This window comes from Sesamum indicum, linkage group LG14 (genome assembly GCF_000512975.1).
Source record: "Sesamum indicum cultivar Zhongzhi No. 13 linkage group LG14, S_indicum_v1.0, whole genome shotgun sequence".
NCBI classification, from domain to species: Eukaryota; Viridiplantae; Streptophyta; class Magnoliopsida; order Lamiales; family Pedaliaceae; genus Sesamum; species Sesamum indicum.
The window spans coordinates 4,663,970-4,680,835 of NC_026158.1; the positions used below are offsets into that span (position 1 = coordinate 4,663,970).

The window sequence follows — 16,866 nt, forward strand, 5'->3', positions numbered from 1 at the left end:
TTTTAAAAAAATAATTTTTAATTTTATGCTTTTATTCTATGATCTGTTTACATAAGTTATTTATATATATTTTTTGTATAATTACGTAAATTACTCATGATAGTTTAAAAATATAGGTAGTTTGTATAATTATTTTAATTTTTTCTTGGGAGGGGGAGTATGTGTGTAATTTTTCGAAAAGTAAGGGACGGCTTGTATAAATAATGTTGACGATTCTGATGGATATATATTTAATTATTCAAAAGATAAAAATAATTTGTGTAAATAGATCATAGATTAGAGGGTGTAAATATAATTATCTCTTATCATCATTATCATTATTATTATTATTATTTCTTTGGAAAATAATATTGCGTATTTATAAATGAAGATTTCTTATCAATGAAATTCAAGGAGGATCAGTGTTGGTTTCTCAACTGCCCTCCAAGCGACTCGAATTCATGATCAAAGCCATAGGTCCTTTCTTGGTATGAGTTGTGGCCCTTAATTATTTCTTCTTTTTTTTTTTCAAGAAAATAAAATTTCTTATTATTTCGATGCAGATATCGATATTTATTGGCTCAATTTATAAGGACGAATCATTTCAAGTCAGATAATTATTGGTTTTATTCCCTATATCAGTATGAGAATTGTGTCGGTAGGTAATTTATAAGTACTTTTGTTAGCGAATTATGGTATTGAGTGCATATTGATTCACAATAGTGCATGAAGTTGATATCACCTGAACTTTTTGCAATAAAAAATTAAGATCGGTGATAAACTATTATATTAAATTTTATTTAGAAAACGGAAATAAGTTTCCAACTAAGAGAAAAAGGAGAGGAATTTTCAATTTTATTGACTTCCTATGTCCGTCCGTACCATATTGCGTAGCGGATGACGAAAACACCAGCCCGGCCCGAAAATGGACACCATCTCAGCCCGAAAACACTCACTTATGTTCTCAATTACTACAACAGGCTTGTTCGGGCCCGCCCGGTTTGTCCTCTTTTAGGCCCGACCTGAACATTTCATTTAAAATATTATTTATTCGGATCAAATTTGAATAAATAAATAACTAAAATAATTTATTATCCCTATTATATGATTAATTAATATCTACAATTTGACACTAATCACGTAATAACAAGATCCAATCAGACCCGACCCGAATTAGAACCCCACAAATTATTGTCAACGAATAAAAATGAAATATTTACTCTAATTAATTAACGTCATGCCAATGAAGTCTAACTTAACCAGTAAAGTCGAGATTTTGTTACAGGTTCGGTCTACTGTAATAATAATAATTGTTGGTCAATTATAAATAATTAATATATTAATTATTAATAATTAAAATTCATAATATAATTATAATTAATTTACTAAAAAAATATCGTCTCTTTGTATTTATATATAATTAAAAAGGGTTGTATTTTTTAAATAATTTTTATTTAAAAAAAAGGGGGTTAGGAATTAGGGAAGAAAGAAAAAATTAAAAAAAAAAAGAGTGGGATTAATGATAATGAGAACGTGTTAATGATTTAATTAGGGGGAGACAGAGCACGTGGCATGATTCCTAACAGCCTGTTATGCTCTTCATTATCTCTAATTCAACACATATTTTTACACCTAAATTAATATTTCAACTTGTCATTTTAATTCTTTTTTAATTATTCCATCTTTTTGCTAATCATATATTCATATAATATATATCTTGTAAAATCTACCTGTTTTTAGATATTTCTCCAACTATTATATATTTTAATTTTGTAGTTGATATTTCAAGAGCCTCTAAATCTATTTGTTTTTCCTTTTTTTATATATAAAAATATATATATTGAGTTTTCATGTAATTCGACGACTGTTTGATGATTTTACGTCGATATTAATTTTTTTTCATTAATTAAATGGAAATATATGGGAAATTTCGTAGAAATGCGCTAATGCAGTAAACAAATTCAGGAGTGTTTGCAATCGTTTTAGATAAGCGATTATCATCTTATTGCTATAAAAAGAGTATTTTTTTATTTACAACTTCTGATTTTAAACGGCTTCAATTTAAGGTAAATAATATCTAAGCAACTCCCGCAACTTATTAGTAAAATTAAAAATTAATTTTTCAAAAAAAAACATTCTAACTTTTCACCGATTTTTAACTTACAATTGTATATTAAATGACAACATATATACAATTTTTTTTATTAAAAAATAAATAAATTCCAATAATTCATTTCGGTACCATTAATGTCTTTTTTGAAAAAGTATATATATCCCTACAGTTAATAGCCGTCTAACAAATATTCTTTTGTAATAACACATTGTAAGGATATTTGTGATTTTTCAAAGATCAGAAAATATAATATATAGAGAGAGGGAGGGGGAGGGGGAGGGGGGGGGAGACATGTGCAAAGTGTACTATATGTAATTAAAGAAAGGTGTGACAACAATAAGCAAGAACATTACAGGGATGAGATGAGATGAGAGAGACTCAAACAACATGTTATAAGAACTATTTATTATATTTATTTTAGATCATTGGTGGGAAAAAGAAATACAATTATTGAATTTTAATTATTTACTAATGATTAAGGTACAGATGTATCAGTTTGTACTCCATTTTAATTTTATTTTTCATGTGGCTGCTGTGTAAGTAATAAATGGTATTGCAATTACATTTTTATTTTATGTATATAGTGAATATTTATATATTTTCCAATTTGGGTGAATAAAAAAATTATTTATAATATTTTTTTATTTTGTTTATTAGTCGAGTTTAGGGAATGTGGATGTAATTTATGTATTAATATGTAGGTGGATCTTTTGAAAATAAAATTAGTAAAATTTAGAGCAAAGATTAGTTATTTAATAAAATAATTGAAGTTGAGCATAAGTTCAAAAAATTATTTTTTTTAAAAAAAAAACTGGAAAAAAGTATTGGAATTTTTGACTGGGTTAGGACTTGAGCCCATGGACAATTTGGTAGGCCCATGACCCAATAGCCCAGCCCAACAGTTTGATGGCTTTCATGGTTTACAAATGGGCTTCTTCTTCCTGGATTAAACCTCCATTTGTTTCTTTTTTTATTGTTTTTAATTCTTTATAGATTTATAACTAAACTTTTCAATTATAATTCAATTTAATTTTATCAAGGACTTGGGAGTGGTTACTAAGTATGAAAAATTTGAGTTGAAGTGAGAAGTCCACAAACGCAGGGAGGATTGCACTTGGCCCATGCGTGTCCACCAGCTTCACTGATATATTGTCGTCAAGAATCAAGATATAACCATGTGAAAATCAATTCATAGGTCATAATGTCCGTTTAGTCCCAGTAGAAGTCTTGGCAAAGATTTGAAGCGTGTGACGACATTCGAACTTAAGACTACTTGTATTATTGAGCATTATCAAACATGTGAAGGTGTCTTCATCAAGCATCTATGCCAGGCCACTCTTTTCAGCAAAGTGAGGATTCTATTTCTTTACTAGAAGATGACAAGGAATATGATAGTGCCAAGTACTGATACAAGTCAATACCAAGAAACGTGTTTCAAATTCGCTTATAATTCACGCGAATAGTATCACCTGAACGTGACGTTGAAGCTGTGGAATCTTCACAGCAAAGTTGTTTGAGATGTTTGTGCTGCATTCAAGCTTTGATCAGTTGAAAGCATAAACAAGAATGGCGGATGTGCAGTCTTGGATCTTTCCGTGAACAACCATTAATGCTTTGAGCTTTTTTGGAGTGTCGTATAGGGCTGAAAAATAAATCAAATAACTCAATATTCGATTGAAATTGATTGATCAACGCTTATTTGAAATTGATTTATTAAGCTTAACAAAACAAACTCGAACAATTTCTTTTGTTCAATTCGATTAGTGCAAAAATAATAAAATATATTTAAAAATGTCAAACTCGATTCATGTTTGATTTAATTAATGCTCGTTTGAGCTTGAAGAAAGCAATAATCAAACAAAATTCAAACGAACAATTTCTATGGAACTTGAACAATGATATGCCTTACTCAAATAATTTAGGGTCCTAGCTTCATATCTATCTACTGCAGCTAATCACAGGGTGTTGCATTCTTGTTTCACAAAATTGAACATGATTTGAAGTGTAGACGTAATTTCTTTTTTGGTTTATTTTTCAATAATTAATTTTTGAATTAAATTCCATCATACCCATGTTAGAATTATATTTGATCCAATAACTAACTAATCAAAAACCCTTATTTGTCATTTATGCATAGTTGTTATTTGGGCATTCATCCCATCAAACACGGAAACAAGCACTAATACAAGAGCACAGAAATCTCAATCCGGACTGGGAAAGGAAAAAGGATCCAGCAGAAGTTCTCTGTCATGTACGAACAAAGAGAGGACATCCATTCATTCACATTGCATCCACATGCTAGAGGAAAATTGTACAGGGACACAAACAAATAAAAGAAATAGGTATAAGGTTACATATAGTACTTAGCCAAACTAGAATCCTATAGCAATATTAGGTACCAGAGAACTAAAATATGTTGCAGAAAATCCATAGAGCGGACAGCTGTCGCATGCTACCGGTAGTTTCTTCAGACTCACTTAAATGGTGCCATGCCAATTGCGGCTTCGCCTCCATAAGGCGTGGAACCTCCCCTGGCCTTGGAATAACTCACATAATAGAACTCTGAGATTATGCCAGTGAATAAAACGAAAGCTGCTCCCGCTGCAAAAACGCCCTTTCTCACAGTCTCACAAGAGGGAGGGTTTTCGAAAAACCTTGTCCTGTACTTGGTGTGATAAGCATTCCTAACTGAACCAGCCAGCAAACAGACCTCAGCGATGAAAAATGTTATCCTGCATCAGAAGTACTTTAATCTTAATCAATTTGGTCAAGATAAAAAGAAGCACAGGATAGGTTCAGAAAACTTTTTTGATTCTGCAATGTTTCTTCTGTTGCCAATTTTTCTTTAAAATAACTCATACTACGACATGAGATATTCTTGTAATGGGTGCGTACCAGCAAATAATGAAAAGAAGAACAGCACAAGCCCTTGAGCCTCCAGGTTTTAGTGGAGTTCCACAGCAGAAGCATCTACTTGCAGCCATTATAACTACTTGACTGGCCATGAGAAATAGGAATGCACCAACGCCATACCCAGTTGCAATGTCAGAATCATAAACACAATATTTATACATATCCTCACTATCTGGCCTTGCTTTGCCCTGCCAAAAAATGACATAATTCAGATATTCAAAGCAAATCAAGCTGACATGTTCGATGGATAATCAAGCAGGAGGAGAGTCAAAACTATAGATGAAGCAGTTACTGCATAAATTTCAGATTTTTCCATACCTGCCACATATATGCACATATTGAATGATAGTTAGCAGAATTTTTCGGAGGACTCTAAATAATTTTCTGACGTGCAGAATAGGTTCAAGTGATATAAGCTAGAGTTATTGGACTATGGCTAGCATTATGTCTATGTTTAATGTTTTCTGAGTCAACGAATGCCTACAGTCACTGGAGGCAAGGCATTGCACTACGAATGTTGATTCTAGAACAGGGCTCAAAACATGTGACCTCTCCAATTTTAGGACACAAGGCATGGTGAAAAAGCATCTTGACTTGGTTTTACATGTATACAGATATTCATCAGTTAGCAATAATACTTATATGCTATATATATTGCAGAATGGCAAGAAAAATGAAATTATGCATTAAACAAAATGCTAATACAATTAAAAGATTATATAAACAAGATGATTCTTATTATTTGTCAGTAAAATGTAGTTTTGGGTTTATACTGGTATGCTCGAGGATTACTTAATGCATCTCTGTTTTAAAAAATACAAAGAGACCCTCCTACACGAAATCTAGCATAAGTATTACAGAGCAGGTAACTTTTGCAGACTAACATAGGCTCCTCATAAGTTATGCAGCATGTACTTTGTCTAGGAGCTCCATAGTTCCTTACAGCGTTAAAGACTCTTCAGAAAGCATAACGAAGAGCAACACGACACCTTTGTTTGTATACTTCCCTTACTTTGAAAATTGTTGAGCAGGAATTCATAACCAGGAAAACATTCAATAGACATGAACATCTAGTGTAAGAATCCATGCAACAAAATTAACTGCTGCATACCGATAGAAAATTCAACCTTAATCAGAGAATTAAAATCAGCAAAGTTGGCATTGAAATAGTTGATTTTGTTGGTGCTAACACATAAGGTAAACGCTTACAAATCTTCAATCCTTCCCGTATGTACTGCTAAAAAACATTTATTAACAAACACATGATCTACATTAACCTAACCGGAGAAACTAATGAAATATATTCCCTCAAATAATGAAAAAGAAACGAGAGAACATAGTCATTATTACCCGTTACGTTTTCAATTCTCAAAAAACCCAACTCACAAGCCTAAAATCAACAAACGTTCCTCGATTAATGTCTTCCACAGCACAAAAATCTAAAAGAATCTCAAATCAATAAATCAATCATTTCTCGTACAAACACTTGAAATGAACCACCAACCGACAAGTCACAACAGGAACACACACACACACACTAAAGCGGACAAATACACAAACCAATTCACAGAGCTGCAAAGAAAAAACAAAGGAAAAACGAAAAGGCAACTCACAGTGCTCCTTCTCTGCTCAGCAGCAACAGCCAAACCGAAAGCAATAACATCGAAAATGAAGACGGTGACGAGCAAGAGCTTGGAAGCCATTGACAGAGCAGAAGATCTAGATGTTTCAGTTGTTCCTTGTTTCCACCTCTTCAGTTTCTCTCTCTCTCTCTACATATAGATGAGAAAGCAGAGCAGTAATCAACAAGCACAGAGAAAGTACTAAAAAATTAAGAGAGAGAAAGAGAGCGACAGCTCAACGCTTCACCCGCAGCGCAAAGGTACTCCCAACCTAATTATTTACTGCCCAAAAGAATTAAATAAAGAAATTGATATTGGCACTCCACCCAACACTATTGCCACTCCGGAAAAATACGGGCGTGTTTGCAAATGTTTAAATAAATACTTGTAAACTTATTATTCAATTTTTTTAAAATATTATTTTATAAGTGTTAAATGCAATTTATCCCATGATAATATAAAAATAAGCAAAAATTTCTCTATGAAAAATAATTAATAAATTATCTCATTATATTTTAAAAATAAAGTAAATTACCCCTTATGTACACCGTTGTTATGGGAGTAATTTGCTTCATTTATTAAAATATATTTCTATTAATTTTTGAGACATCTCGATAAAATTATAAATATTAAGTTAATTTGAAAAGAATCACCTTTTTTTTGTTCAATTTTGAAATTTTTAAAGGGGTAAATCTGGTAAGTTTATTTTTAAAAACAACTTTTTAGGGTATTCAAATTTATTGGAAAATATAGATATGATTCTAATTAATATACAGAAATTTAATAATTACATAATTGCAATAGGGACCTTTTATGATATTTTGGAAAAGAATTTCACAATTTGCCCCCTCCAACACTTACTTTATGTAATACTTACCCTCTAAATTTAATAGTTAGCTCAATTGACCACTAATTTTGAGATACATTTCAATTATACCCTTATTTATTTATTTATTTATTTTTATGTTTTTCCATCTTTCATTTCACATTTCTTTTCCCATTTTCCTTAGTGTGTTTAGTGTAAAATTTCTATCTTTGACCCTATTTGCCACCGGAAGGACGTAAAGACCTCAAATTAGGTTTACAAAGTTATAAAATAAAATGTAATAGGGTTTGCGACTTGATCCGTGTCATATACGTGAGTTATTGTCTGTTCTAACTTCGTATGAACCTCATAATTTTGTTTTGAAAAGGCGTCTCATTAGAGAGATAAGGCCGTAGGACTTATAAGTCACTTAAACTTCTCGTCTACAACCAATGTAGGACGATTATTTATACCATCAGTTCCCTGACGAGAGGCTTGGGAGAGACCCTTATTCCCACAGACGTTGTACATAGTGTATCTTGAGACTCAATCGACGCTCTATTGCGCAAGGTATTGTCTGCTCTAATTTCGTATGAGTCTCATAATGTTGTTTTAAAAAAATACCGTTATAATTTATTTATATAAATTATTCATGCATTTTGTATAATAGTAGAACCATTCTTAACAGTTATGAATGTCAATGGATTCAAGTTGGACCTGGACCTAGAACCCCCGATTGGGCCAGATTTTGAATTCTTAAATAGGTAGCTGAACTGGTTCGGATCTTAGTGCTTTTGACTCGTCCCCGTTCCTGACCCGCTTCAATTTTTTTTTTATTTTATATATTTTATTTATACTTATATAAAATATATCTGTACATATATAAAAAATATGTATAATTTATTTATACTTACATAAATACATAAATTTAATATTTTATAAATTAAATTAATTATATAAATAATTTATAAATGTTTTAGTGTTTATATAAGTAGCACATATTCTAAATTTTTGATATTCTAATGCCGAAAAGATGGACATATAAATCGACAAAAGAATATCAACCTTTCAATGATATTATTGTCTCATTGATAAAGTTATGATAGTATTTTTTTAAAAGAAATATTTAATAATTTGAAAATATTAATTGGATATATCGGATCCAACTTGAAGGGTTCCAGGTCCGGGTCTGGGTCCAAAATTTTCTTGGAAGGCGGGTCTCGACATTTGAAAAACCCACTCTAGACCCGCTCCGCTCCGTTTTATACTCATAATAAAAAAATATGGGTAATTTGTATAATGATGTTGATAATTTTGAGGGTATATATGTAATTTTTTAAAAAATATGAGTAATTTATATAAATGATATTGACGTTATGTGTAATTATTCAAATGACAGTATTTCTTTTGGTATGAAACGACAGAATTGATTTGTGCAAATAAATTATAATTTAGGGGTCTAAATATAATTATTCATAATTGTTAAAGTTTGAGGGGATAAGCATTAAATAGAGTATAGTACAATCGGACGACTAAGTAATTTACCCTATTAAATAAAATATTGGAATGGTGATCAAATGAGAGGAATGAATAGTGTGTGTCGGTGGTTTAAATTAAGTGGAGCAGATCTATTTGTGTCAACCCCAGTCTACCGCCAGATCTCACCAAATAGTTTGACTTTTGGTTATCAAAACACGTGGCAGAGATCGAGCGGACTGATTCTGGTCCCAATACTCGGGATGTCTACCTTACTCAAAACACCCGAAAGTTTTTTAATTCAAATTGCCACCGACATCTGGTGAATTTATAAACTTTTAAATATATTTAAGAGTTTATAAAATATTAAAAAGTATTTAATAAGACTTAAACAGAAATTATAAAATTGAAAAAATAAAATATTAAGAATTTATAAGCTTTTTTTTTTTTAAAAAAAGAATATAAAACTATTGAATTATTTTTAGGATTAAATTTAATATTTTATAAATTTTATAAATATTTTATAAGATATATAAATTTAAAATAAAAGATATAAAAATTAATAATTTAATATGATGAATAACGATAACCAAGAATGTCACCCCCGATCAATTGGGCGACGACTGCTAGGGGTAGCATCGCCACCTTAGTAAATTTTGACCATTTTTTAAAATTTAGTGATCGGAGTTCTATAATTGTTTAAAAAAACATTTAATTTTAAAATATTAATTGTCACCCTTATATTTACCATCCACATTTTGCCATTACTCCTTATACAATGCAGTAAATGCAATTTGAGCATTTTTTTTTAAAACACATATATATATTAAATTAATTTTACCAAGATGAGTTTCGGGTAGGTCTTTATGGACCCAAGACCCACTCTGGACCCGAATGAGTGTTAATTTTTAGGGCCCTCTACCTGTCCTAGTCTCTCTTTTTTTGGACCCCAATCCGCCCCATTAGGGGCAAATTCCCCGATTCCAGATCCAATTGCCATCCCTACATATGCCTAACTTAATTGGTAAAGATAAAGTTTCATGAATATAAAATTATGGGTTCGAATCACACAAATACATAAATTGTTATTTTTTTTAATAGTACTCGTTAAATAATTATATACTAGTAATCGAAGCACACTTGATATATAATTTTTTTATTATATTTATTCAATTAAATAAAAGAGAATTAAAATAAAATGAACAACTAATCAAAATTGATACAATGAATTAATTCTAAAAGTACATGAATAAAAAAAATATTATTGCTAGTAAATTAACTTTAAAGAGATGATGCATTATAATCACATGGCAAGTGAATACACCTGTTGCATAATTGGTTTCATTCGACCAGTCCTGATCCACATAAGAATCTTCACAAGTTATTCACCAAATCAAAAATTAAAACTCAGGAAAAAATTACCTCGTAAAATCATATACACTAGAAGAAATTTAAATATTTAACCATGACAACTAATCGTAGTAAATAATCATTGATCACGACCATGCAACGGTTGTTGGCCGTAATTTTTACGAGTGTAGCTAAAGTATTGTAATGGAAGCCATGACAAAAACATTTGAACCATGGCAAGAATAGTTCCTATAATTGATAATCTAAGTTTTTTCATCGATTTCTATTTAACCATCGTTAATAATAATTATTTACCAAAGTTTTAGTCCCTAGCCAATAGTATATTTTCTTCTAGTCAGACAAGCAAGGAGGAAAAAGCTACATTACAATCACAAAACATTTCAGATTTTATATATCACACTTACAAAGTAAACCATCAAACAACGAACAATTACAATGAGCAAAAGAATTAATAAAAATGAGAACAAATTTGCATGCAAGAAACAGACAAGAGCTGTGTGGAGTAACATCATGGTTCAAATGTACTAAACTACATAAAACCAGAATCACCTGTTCAAAGCTTCCTTGTATTGCAATTGATAAATTACGACATCGTTCGTCATGCTGCAGCAATGCCATATGCTTCGTAATGCTTTTGTGATGTTCTCTTCCATGTAAGCAGACAGCATAAGGCTCTTTTCGTACATTCTTGATCGAATTCAGGTTCTACGACCAAACAAGAGAAGCCTTCTGAAGCCTTTTGGGATTTTAGGAGAGCTTTCGCCATTGTTCCACTTCTTTCTGGAGTGGCTGAGTTCTGGACTTGTTTCGTAGTTTGGAGGTGGAGTTGAGATATTCATCACAGAAATTTCAGGCGAAAAGGATAGCTTCTTTTTCTCATCACTTTTTTCGTTGATGTGCAACGAGGTGGACTTCGGATTATTTCCAACTGTAGGATCCACTGCAGTCTGAGGGGTAAGCCCGACATGATCATCGACATTAGTTTGTGGCACGGTTTCCATGGATGGATTTTCTGAAGAGATTATGTTTTTATCAGATGAAACCTGAATGGGGTTTTGGTGGACCGGAGTGCCTTTTGGGGAAATAACATTTGCTTCTCTATTCTCGACCGAAGTTACAGTATGCAATATCTTAACCGTCTCAAAATCTTCAATGCTCGTCTTGGCCGGAGTTCTTTCTGCACTTATCGACTCGTCCGCAATTGAGGATACGGTACTTTTGCGATCCCTTTCTTGAATATCAGAAGAACTATGCCTTAAATTATTTTTTGTACCAGTTTTCTTATCTGAAGGATTGACCTTGTCATTCTGCTCCTGAGTTCCTTTTGTCTTCTTTGACGAGGAAGCTGCCGCCACTGAATTCCCCTTTGAGGTCGGTTTCCTGTTTTGGCTGACCTTCGATTCAGGTGATAATTTCTTGTTCGTCGTCCGAGCAGCTGCAAGACGATCAATAGTTGAATTCCTCATAACAGGTTTACGTGACTTCTCATCCTCATCAGTCGGGGCATGAAGTTTAGCCTTCTCAGTTTTTGTAGAAACAGAGTTCTTTTTGCTCTCTTTTGAAGACATTCTTGAAGTTTCTGGTCTAACACCCTTAGCAGCACTTCTTTCAGCAATTCTCTTTTGGCGCAGTATCACTAATTCTTCTATTTTCTTTCTTTTCTCTTCTTCCTGAGTGAAAGAACATGGGAATTAGGATTCAATTGAAAACAATTAATAGATGATAAGACTGTACCTTTGCAGCTTTGCTTCTAATTACTGAGCTTCCGGGAGGTGACATCTTGCTCCTGGGTGCTATGTCGGATTTGCTCCGGCCAAGAGGTCCACTAGAAGCTTTAGACTTTGGTGGTTTTCCATCCACTTTTCGTCCAGGTTCTTTACCAGTCTTGCTGTTTCTTGCACTACCGTTTTGAAGCAGGGGAGCATCAGCATTGTCACTTGTTTTGTGGTTGCTCTGACTTGTAACAGGTTCAATGAGCGAAATATCTTTCCCGTAATCCATTTCAGGACTCCAAGATGTCACAACGTGCTCAGTGGCAGAATCACGCCCAAGCATCATGTAAAGGTCTTCTGGTTCATGGAAATTACTGGCTTCAACCTTTACTTGCGAATTTTCTGGCATGCTATTCTTGGATTGATCAGCTCCAACAAAATCAGAAACCATGAACATGTCGGCCTTAGTCTGAGTTTCTAGTGGACCATCTGATGGTCGAGACTGAACCATGAAAGAATCATCCGAAAGAACATCCCTCTTATTTTCTTGAATCTGAAAGTGGTTGGCGGAGGCTTGATCTGCACCAAAATAATTGTGATCTATATTCCCTCCTGGATTTGCTGATATTTCAGCTTTGCTACCTATGATCCAATCTTCCTCTTTCTGAATCTTAATAATGGAAGGTTCAGTCCCAAAATGAGCATTTTGCAAGTAGTAATCTCCTTCTGATCTTTTCAGAATTAACAATTCCTCATCTTTGCTGCCACTCTTAACAACTCCACGGAAATTTTCCCAACCAACGTTGGCTGCCTGGGTTCCATTTCCAGTGGACCTTTCAGCAAAGATGAAATCATCACTTGCATATTTTGGCTTGTCCAATTTCTTATCTAAAGTAGACAAATTTTCCTCTCCAAGGGCCTTCCGAATAGAGTACTCTTCTTGAACTGGTGTAGTCTTTGAACCCATATCTGCCGATGACGAGTCTGGATCCCTCATGAGGAGGTTTTGGAAGATGTCCCAATTCCCATCTTTCCTTTCTTCAGAATTTGGTGTCCCTTCATTTTCAATATCTAAAGCTTTCCTCAACTTATTGCTAGCTTTCTTGCTACCGTCTTGTACCTTTTTTTCTCGGGACATCGGCTTCTGGTGCCTCTTCAACGACCCAACAGCTGCCTCCACCTGCTGTTTAATGGAATCTGCGTCAACGTATTCATCTTCGTCAGAGGAACTGCTGTCAGAAGAACTGCCACTGTCTTCATTTCTGCCTGCTATGTAATTTATGTTTCGAATAACAACTTTTCTCGAGGAATGTTTACTTTGCTTCTTGTTGCGACTCTTCTCATGCGAAGAAAGACTTGGTTCGTGGTCTTGCTCTTCACTTGAATCACTTCCAGAGCTGGAATGATCAGTTTCATCACTTTCACCATTTTTCATACTGTGTGGTTGCTCACGATTTGCACGTTTTTCTTTTTTCTTAGTAGACTTGTATTTTTGACTATCTTTGATATCCCTATCGACGTACATAGCCGAATCCGGGAAATTTGCCGGCCATGGCGTATTACCCGGGTAATGTGATGCTGCAACGTGCATGCTCGGAAACATATATCCGGGATAGGGCTGAAATATCGGACCTTGAGCATTTTGCATATATGGGGGAAAATGGCTTGGCCAAGCTGATAACTGAGCTGCCCCTTCTGTCTGGTGCTGATTGAACTCCACCGGCAAAGCATTATCCATTCCTTTCATTATTCAAGTACCATATCAATAATCTCTACGTCCAAAAAGGCTAAAAAATAATGTATATTTCACATTTGAAAGATCTATTTGGTTATATTTTTATGGAAGAGAAGATCGTAAACAATTTACAGAAGAACAAGAAGAGTGGATGTTTCACAATACCTTCATTGATATCCAAACTTCCATGTCTCGCGATCGAGTCAGGTGTCGCACTCTTAGCAAGCCCAGTCTGAGATAGGTCTTGACTTTCACCAGCAAACGTAATTCCCGATGTTCCCAGGTACGATGCTTGCATTGCTGCAACTTCGTCCATCCAAATTTTATCGTTGTTCTTTTGTTTGCATAGTTCCATGAAGTTTCCACATGCTACCCTGAACAAAATAAAAGTTACGTGAAAATGAAATAACATTGAAAACAGAATTTGCTAGTCTATCGGGTGAATAAATTTCTTGTTTTTCCATGCCTCCAAGGAGTACGGCACCCAACATTACTTCATGATTTACAAAGTCATGTAAGATTATTTCCTACCTTAAACGCGTAGCTCCAAAAGCATCACTAAAAGATATAAGATCATATATGTAATCCATCTCAAATCCTGCCACCAAAGCACGAGCGTAAGCCATTGCTTGCTCTTTCTTGAGCATCGCTTTCCGGGATTCCAGAACACGCTGGAGGCGTATCCTATCCATGCCAATGTGAAAAATTATTCTTATAGTTACTAGCAACTGTAACTTCATGAATAGAAAGAAATTAAGTATGAGAATTTACTTGGGTTTTTCCTCTTCTTTGGCATCTCCATCAGTTGCAAAGGCAGAACCTGTTGATTCCACTAGTTTCGTTAGCTTGATTTATGTAGGTGAATTAATTTACGAATACTAAGTCAGTACCTGCAGATACACTGTGCTGAAATTCAAAGATGGGCATAGGTTCAGTAAGAGACATCCATAATCAAATAAATCACACCAAACTTTCTATCCTAAGAAAGTGTATAAGTTGGAAATAGAAAACTAGTGCAAAAACGAACTACAAAAGAAGATATTTCGAACAACCTATGTACGAGTGCATGAAACGAGATCAGAACCACAAAATGCAGGCACGTCAAGATATCAGGCGGATTTCCCACAAGTGTTTTTCAGTATTTCTTCTTATCCCTCAAAACTCAGCTTACTGTTGCCAGACATGCATATCATCACCAAAAAAAACTACAAAGGATCTTTAAATGCGAATCATAGTCATATCAAGACTACACCGAAAATTGCATGATAATAAAGAAATTCATTCCAAGAACACACATACTACATTCAAGTTGCAGATGAATAAACTCATCAAAACAAAATAACAATTTCACTTCTCCATTCGATGTTGCCATACCTTGTACGTCCACTGTTCCATTTACTTGTTCATTCGATTCAATTGATCTCTCAATCTGATCTATCTCCCTCTCAATGGTCACAAATCTCTCAAGAACTTCTGGCGTACTAACAAACCTCACAAACCTGAGAAATCAAGACCGGAAACAGGTTTATAACAATAACATAAATGATAAAACTACCCCACCCCACAAGCTAACCCAAAACATAATCAAGAATACCTTTCTAGAGTGGCCTTAGTAAACCATGAAGAAGAATCTGAAGAGGCGGGCCGGAGAGTAATGGAATAACCACCCTTGGAAATTTGATCTTTAGCCGATTTGAGATGGGAAAGGAAAGGTTCCAACAACCCTGATGCTATTTTCTCATTCTTTTTACCAGCAAATATCACAAGATCACACCTTCATTTCACATTCCAAGAGAAGTAATGTCAAACACCTGGAGAACTACAGAAAATTTGAATACAACCTATGCAATTTGGACGGGTAAGTTAAAGATCATACCTGGTCCGTGTTGGTGTCAATTGAAACAGAGCATAATCAAGCAGAGTTCTTGAATCCATACCACACTTCACAAAAATCAAGCATCCACACAAACCAAGAAGAGAAAATTGAGTTCAGAAGTTCACCCTCAGCAGTTCTCCAGCTGGAATACAGAATTCCTTCTTATTTACAAGGCCCGGAATGCAAATTCTTGAATCTGAAGAGTTGCGGATATGTGGAACAGTGAGGTGGGCACATGCAAGTCTGATAACACGAGGGGCTTTTTCAGGATTCATTCAGAACATGGGTCCTACACTTTCCAAGGCCGACACTCCGTGTCTGTAGATTATATATAAACATACACATACACATATATAGATGTGTATGTGTGTGTAGTAGGAGAAAAGGGGGAAAATCAAAGAAGAATTTTAGCAGTTGTTGAGGCGTCACTTCAGGGTTTTTCATGTTACAGTAAGGGTAAGAATGTGGAAATTCTTGCTTATGAAGTCCTCAAAAATGGCTGGTCGGATCACTCACTCATCACTCTGTGTTGTGTGTGAAGATTTCGGGCTTGCTTCGCTTGGCTGTCACTCTCATCAGGAGTGGGGAAAGAATAATGGAGAGTTCCACAGTCAGTGGACCTCCCTTCTTACATTTACCATTTCCTTCTTGGAATATTCTCTCTCTCTCTCTCTCTATTTTCATTAGTATTTCCAAATGCATGGCTTGTGATAAATAAACCCCAATTTATGAAATTTATTCATTATTAATTAGTTTAAATTGGGAAAGATTCTAATTTACGAGGTTTAGTTCAGTGGATGAAATTGAGATCTCATGATGGATTTGAATTTAATCAATGTGTGGGATGTAATTCTACCGCATAATAGGTATTTGTCTTTCTGTTGCTATTGCATGTATTGTTTAAATGTAATTTATCTGATATTCTTGATGAGGGAATGATTGTTGTAATTATCTTTATTAGATATAAATATTCGATATGAATGATCTCTATTTATTTCATATAATATAGGGAGTAACCGAATTTTTTATAATTTGCATATAAAAGGCAAAAATTGTGAATTTCTTGTAGTATGAATGTAAATTATATATCATATGAGGAGGTGAATATAATTAATAAAAAGAAAAAATAAAAAAGGTGAACATGATCCAATTAAATTTTAGTATGAACTACTTTTTTGGACACTCACGTGGGTCATTACTTGCAACTATTATTAGAGATACAATTTTACTCCTTCAAGTACTTTAAAATATTTCCGTATAAGAT

The 16,866-nt window shown here is 33.8% G+C and overlaps 2 protein-coding genes across 2 annotated transcripts; both read right to left on the minus strand.

Moving 5' to 3' along the window:
• On the minus strand, positions 4,338-6,868 carry LOC105177020. The gene is made up of 3 exons (XM_011100034.2): positions 6,619-6,868; positions 4,988-5,193; positions 4,338-4,824 (listed from the first exon to the last, which is right to left on the minus strand). Exons 1-3 carry the CDS (start codon positions 6,706-6,708, stop codon positions 4,566-4,568), a joined length of 555 nt encoding a protein of 184 aa, XP_011098336.1. The 5' UTR covers positions 6,709-6,868; the 3' UTR covers positions 4,338-4,565.
• On the minus strand, positions 10,642-16,212 carry LOC105177021 (biorientation of chromosomes in cell division protein 1-like 1). The gene is made up of 8 exons (XM_011100035.2): positions 15,603-16,212; positions 15,321-15,500; positions 15,101-15,225; positions 14,498-14,546; positions 14,258-14,410; positions 13,892-14,100; positions 12,014-13,731; positions 10,642-11,949 (listed from the first exon to the last, which is right to left on the minus strand). The coding sequence occupies exons 1-8, from the start codon at positions 15,659-15,661 to the stop codon at positions 10,978-10,980; spliced, it is 3,465 nt and encodes a 1,154-aa protein (XP_011098337.1). The 5' UTR covers positions 15,662-16,212; the 3' UTR covers positions 10,642-10,977.

Bases quoted from the DNA above. Each gene is read 5' to 3' on its own strand.
- LOC105177020 (XM_011100034.2), bottom strand. From the start codon at position 6,708: ATGGCTTCCAAGCTCTTGCTCGTCACCGTCTTCATTTTCGATGTTATT. The intron at 5,194-6,618 runs GTGAGTTGCCTT...ATTTTTTGGCAG, and splicing joins CTGAGCAGAGAAGGAGCACT to GGCAAAGCAAGGCCAGATAG. The intron at 4,825-4,987 runs GTACGCACCCAT...CTTCTGATGCAG, and splicing joins CTTCTTTTCATTATTTGCTG to GATAACATTTTTCATCGCTG.
- LOC105177021 (XM_011100035.2), bottom strand. From the start codon at position 15,661: ATGGATTCAAGAACTCTGCTTGATTATGCTCTGTTTCAATTGACACCA. The intron at 14,547-15,100 runs GTATGGCAACAT...TGGAATCAACAG, and splicing joins TGGAACAGTGGACGTACAAG to GTTCTGCCTTTGCAACTGAT. The intron at 14,411-14,497 runs GTAAATTCTCAT...TGGCATGGATAG, and splicing joins AAAGAAGAGGAAAAACCCAA to GATACGCCTCCAGCGTGTTC.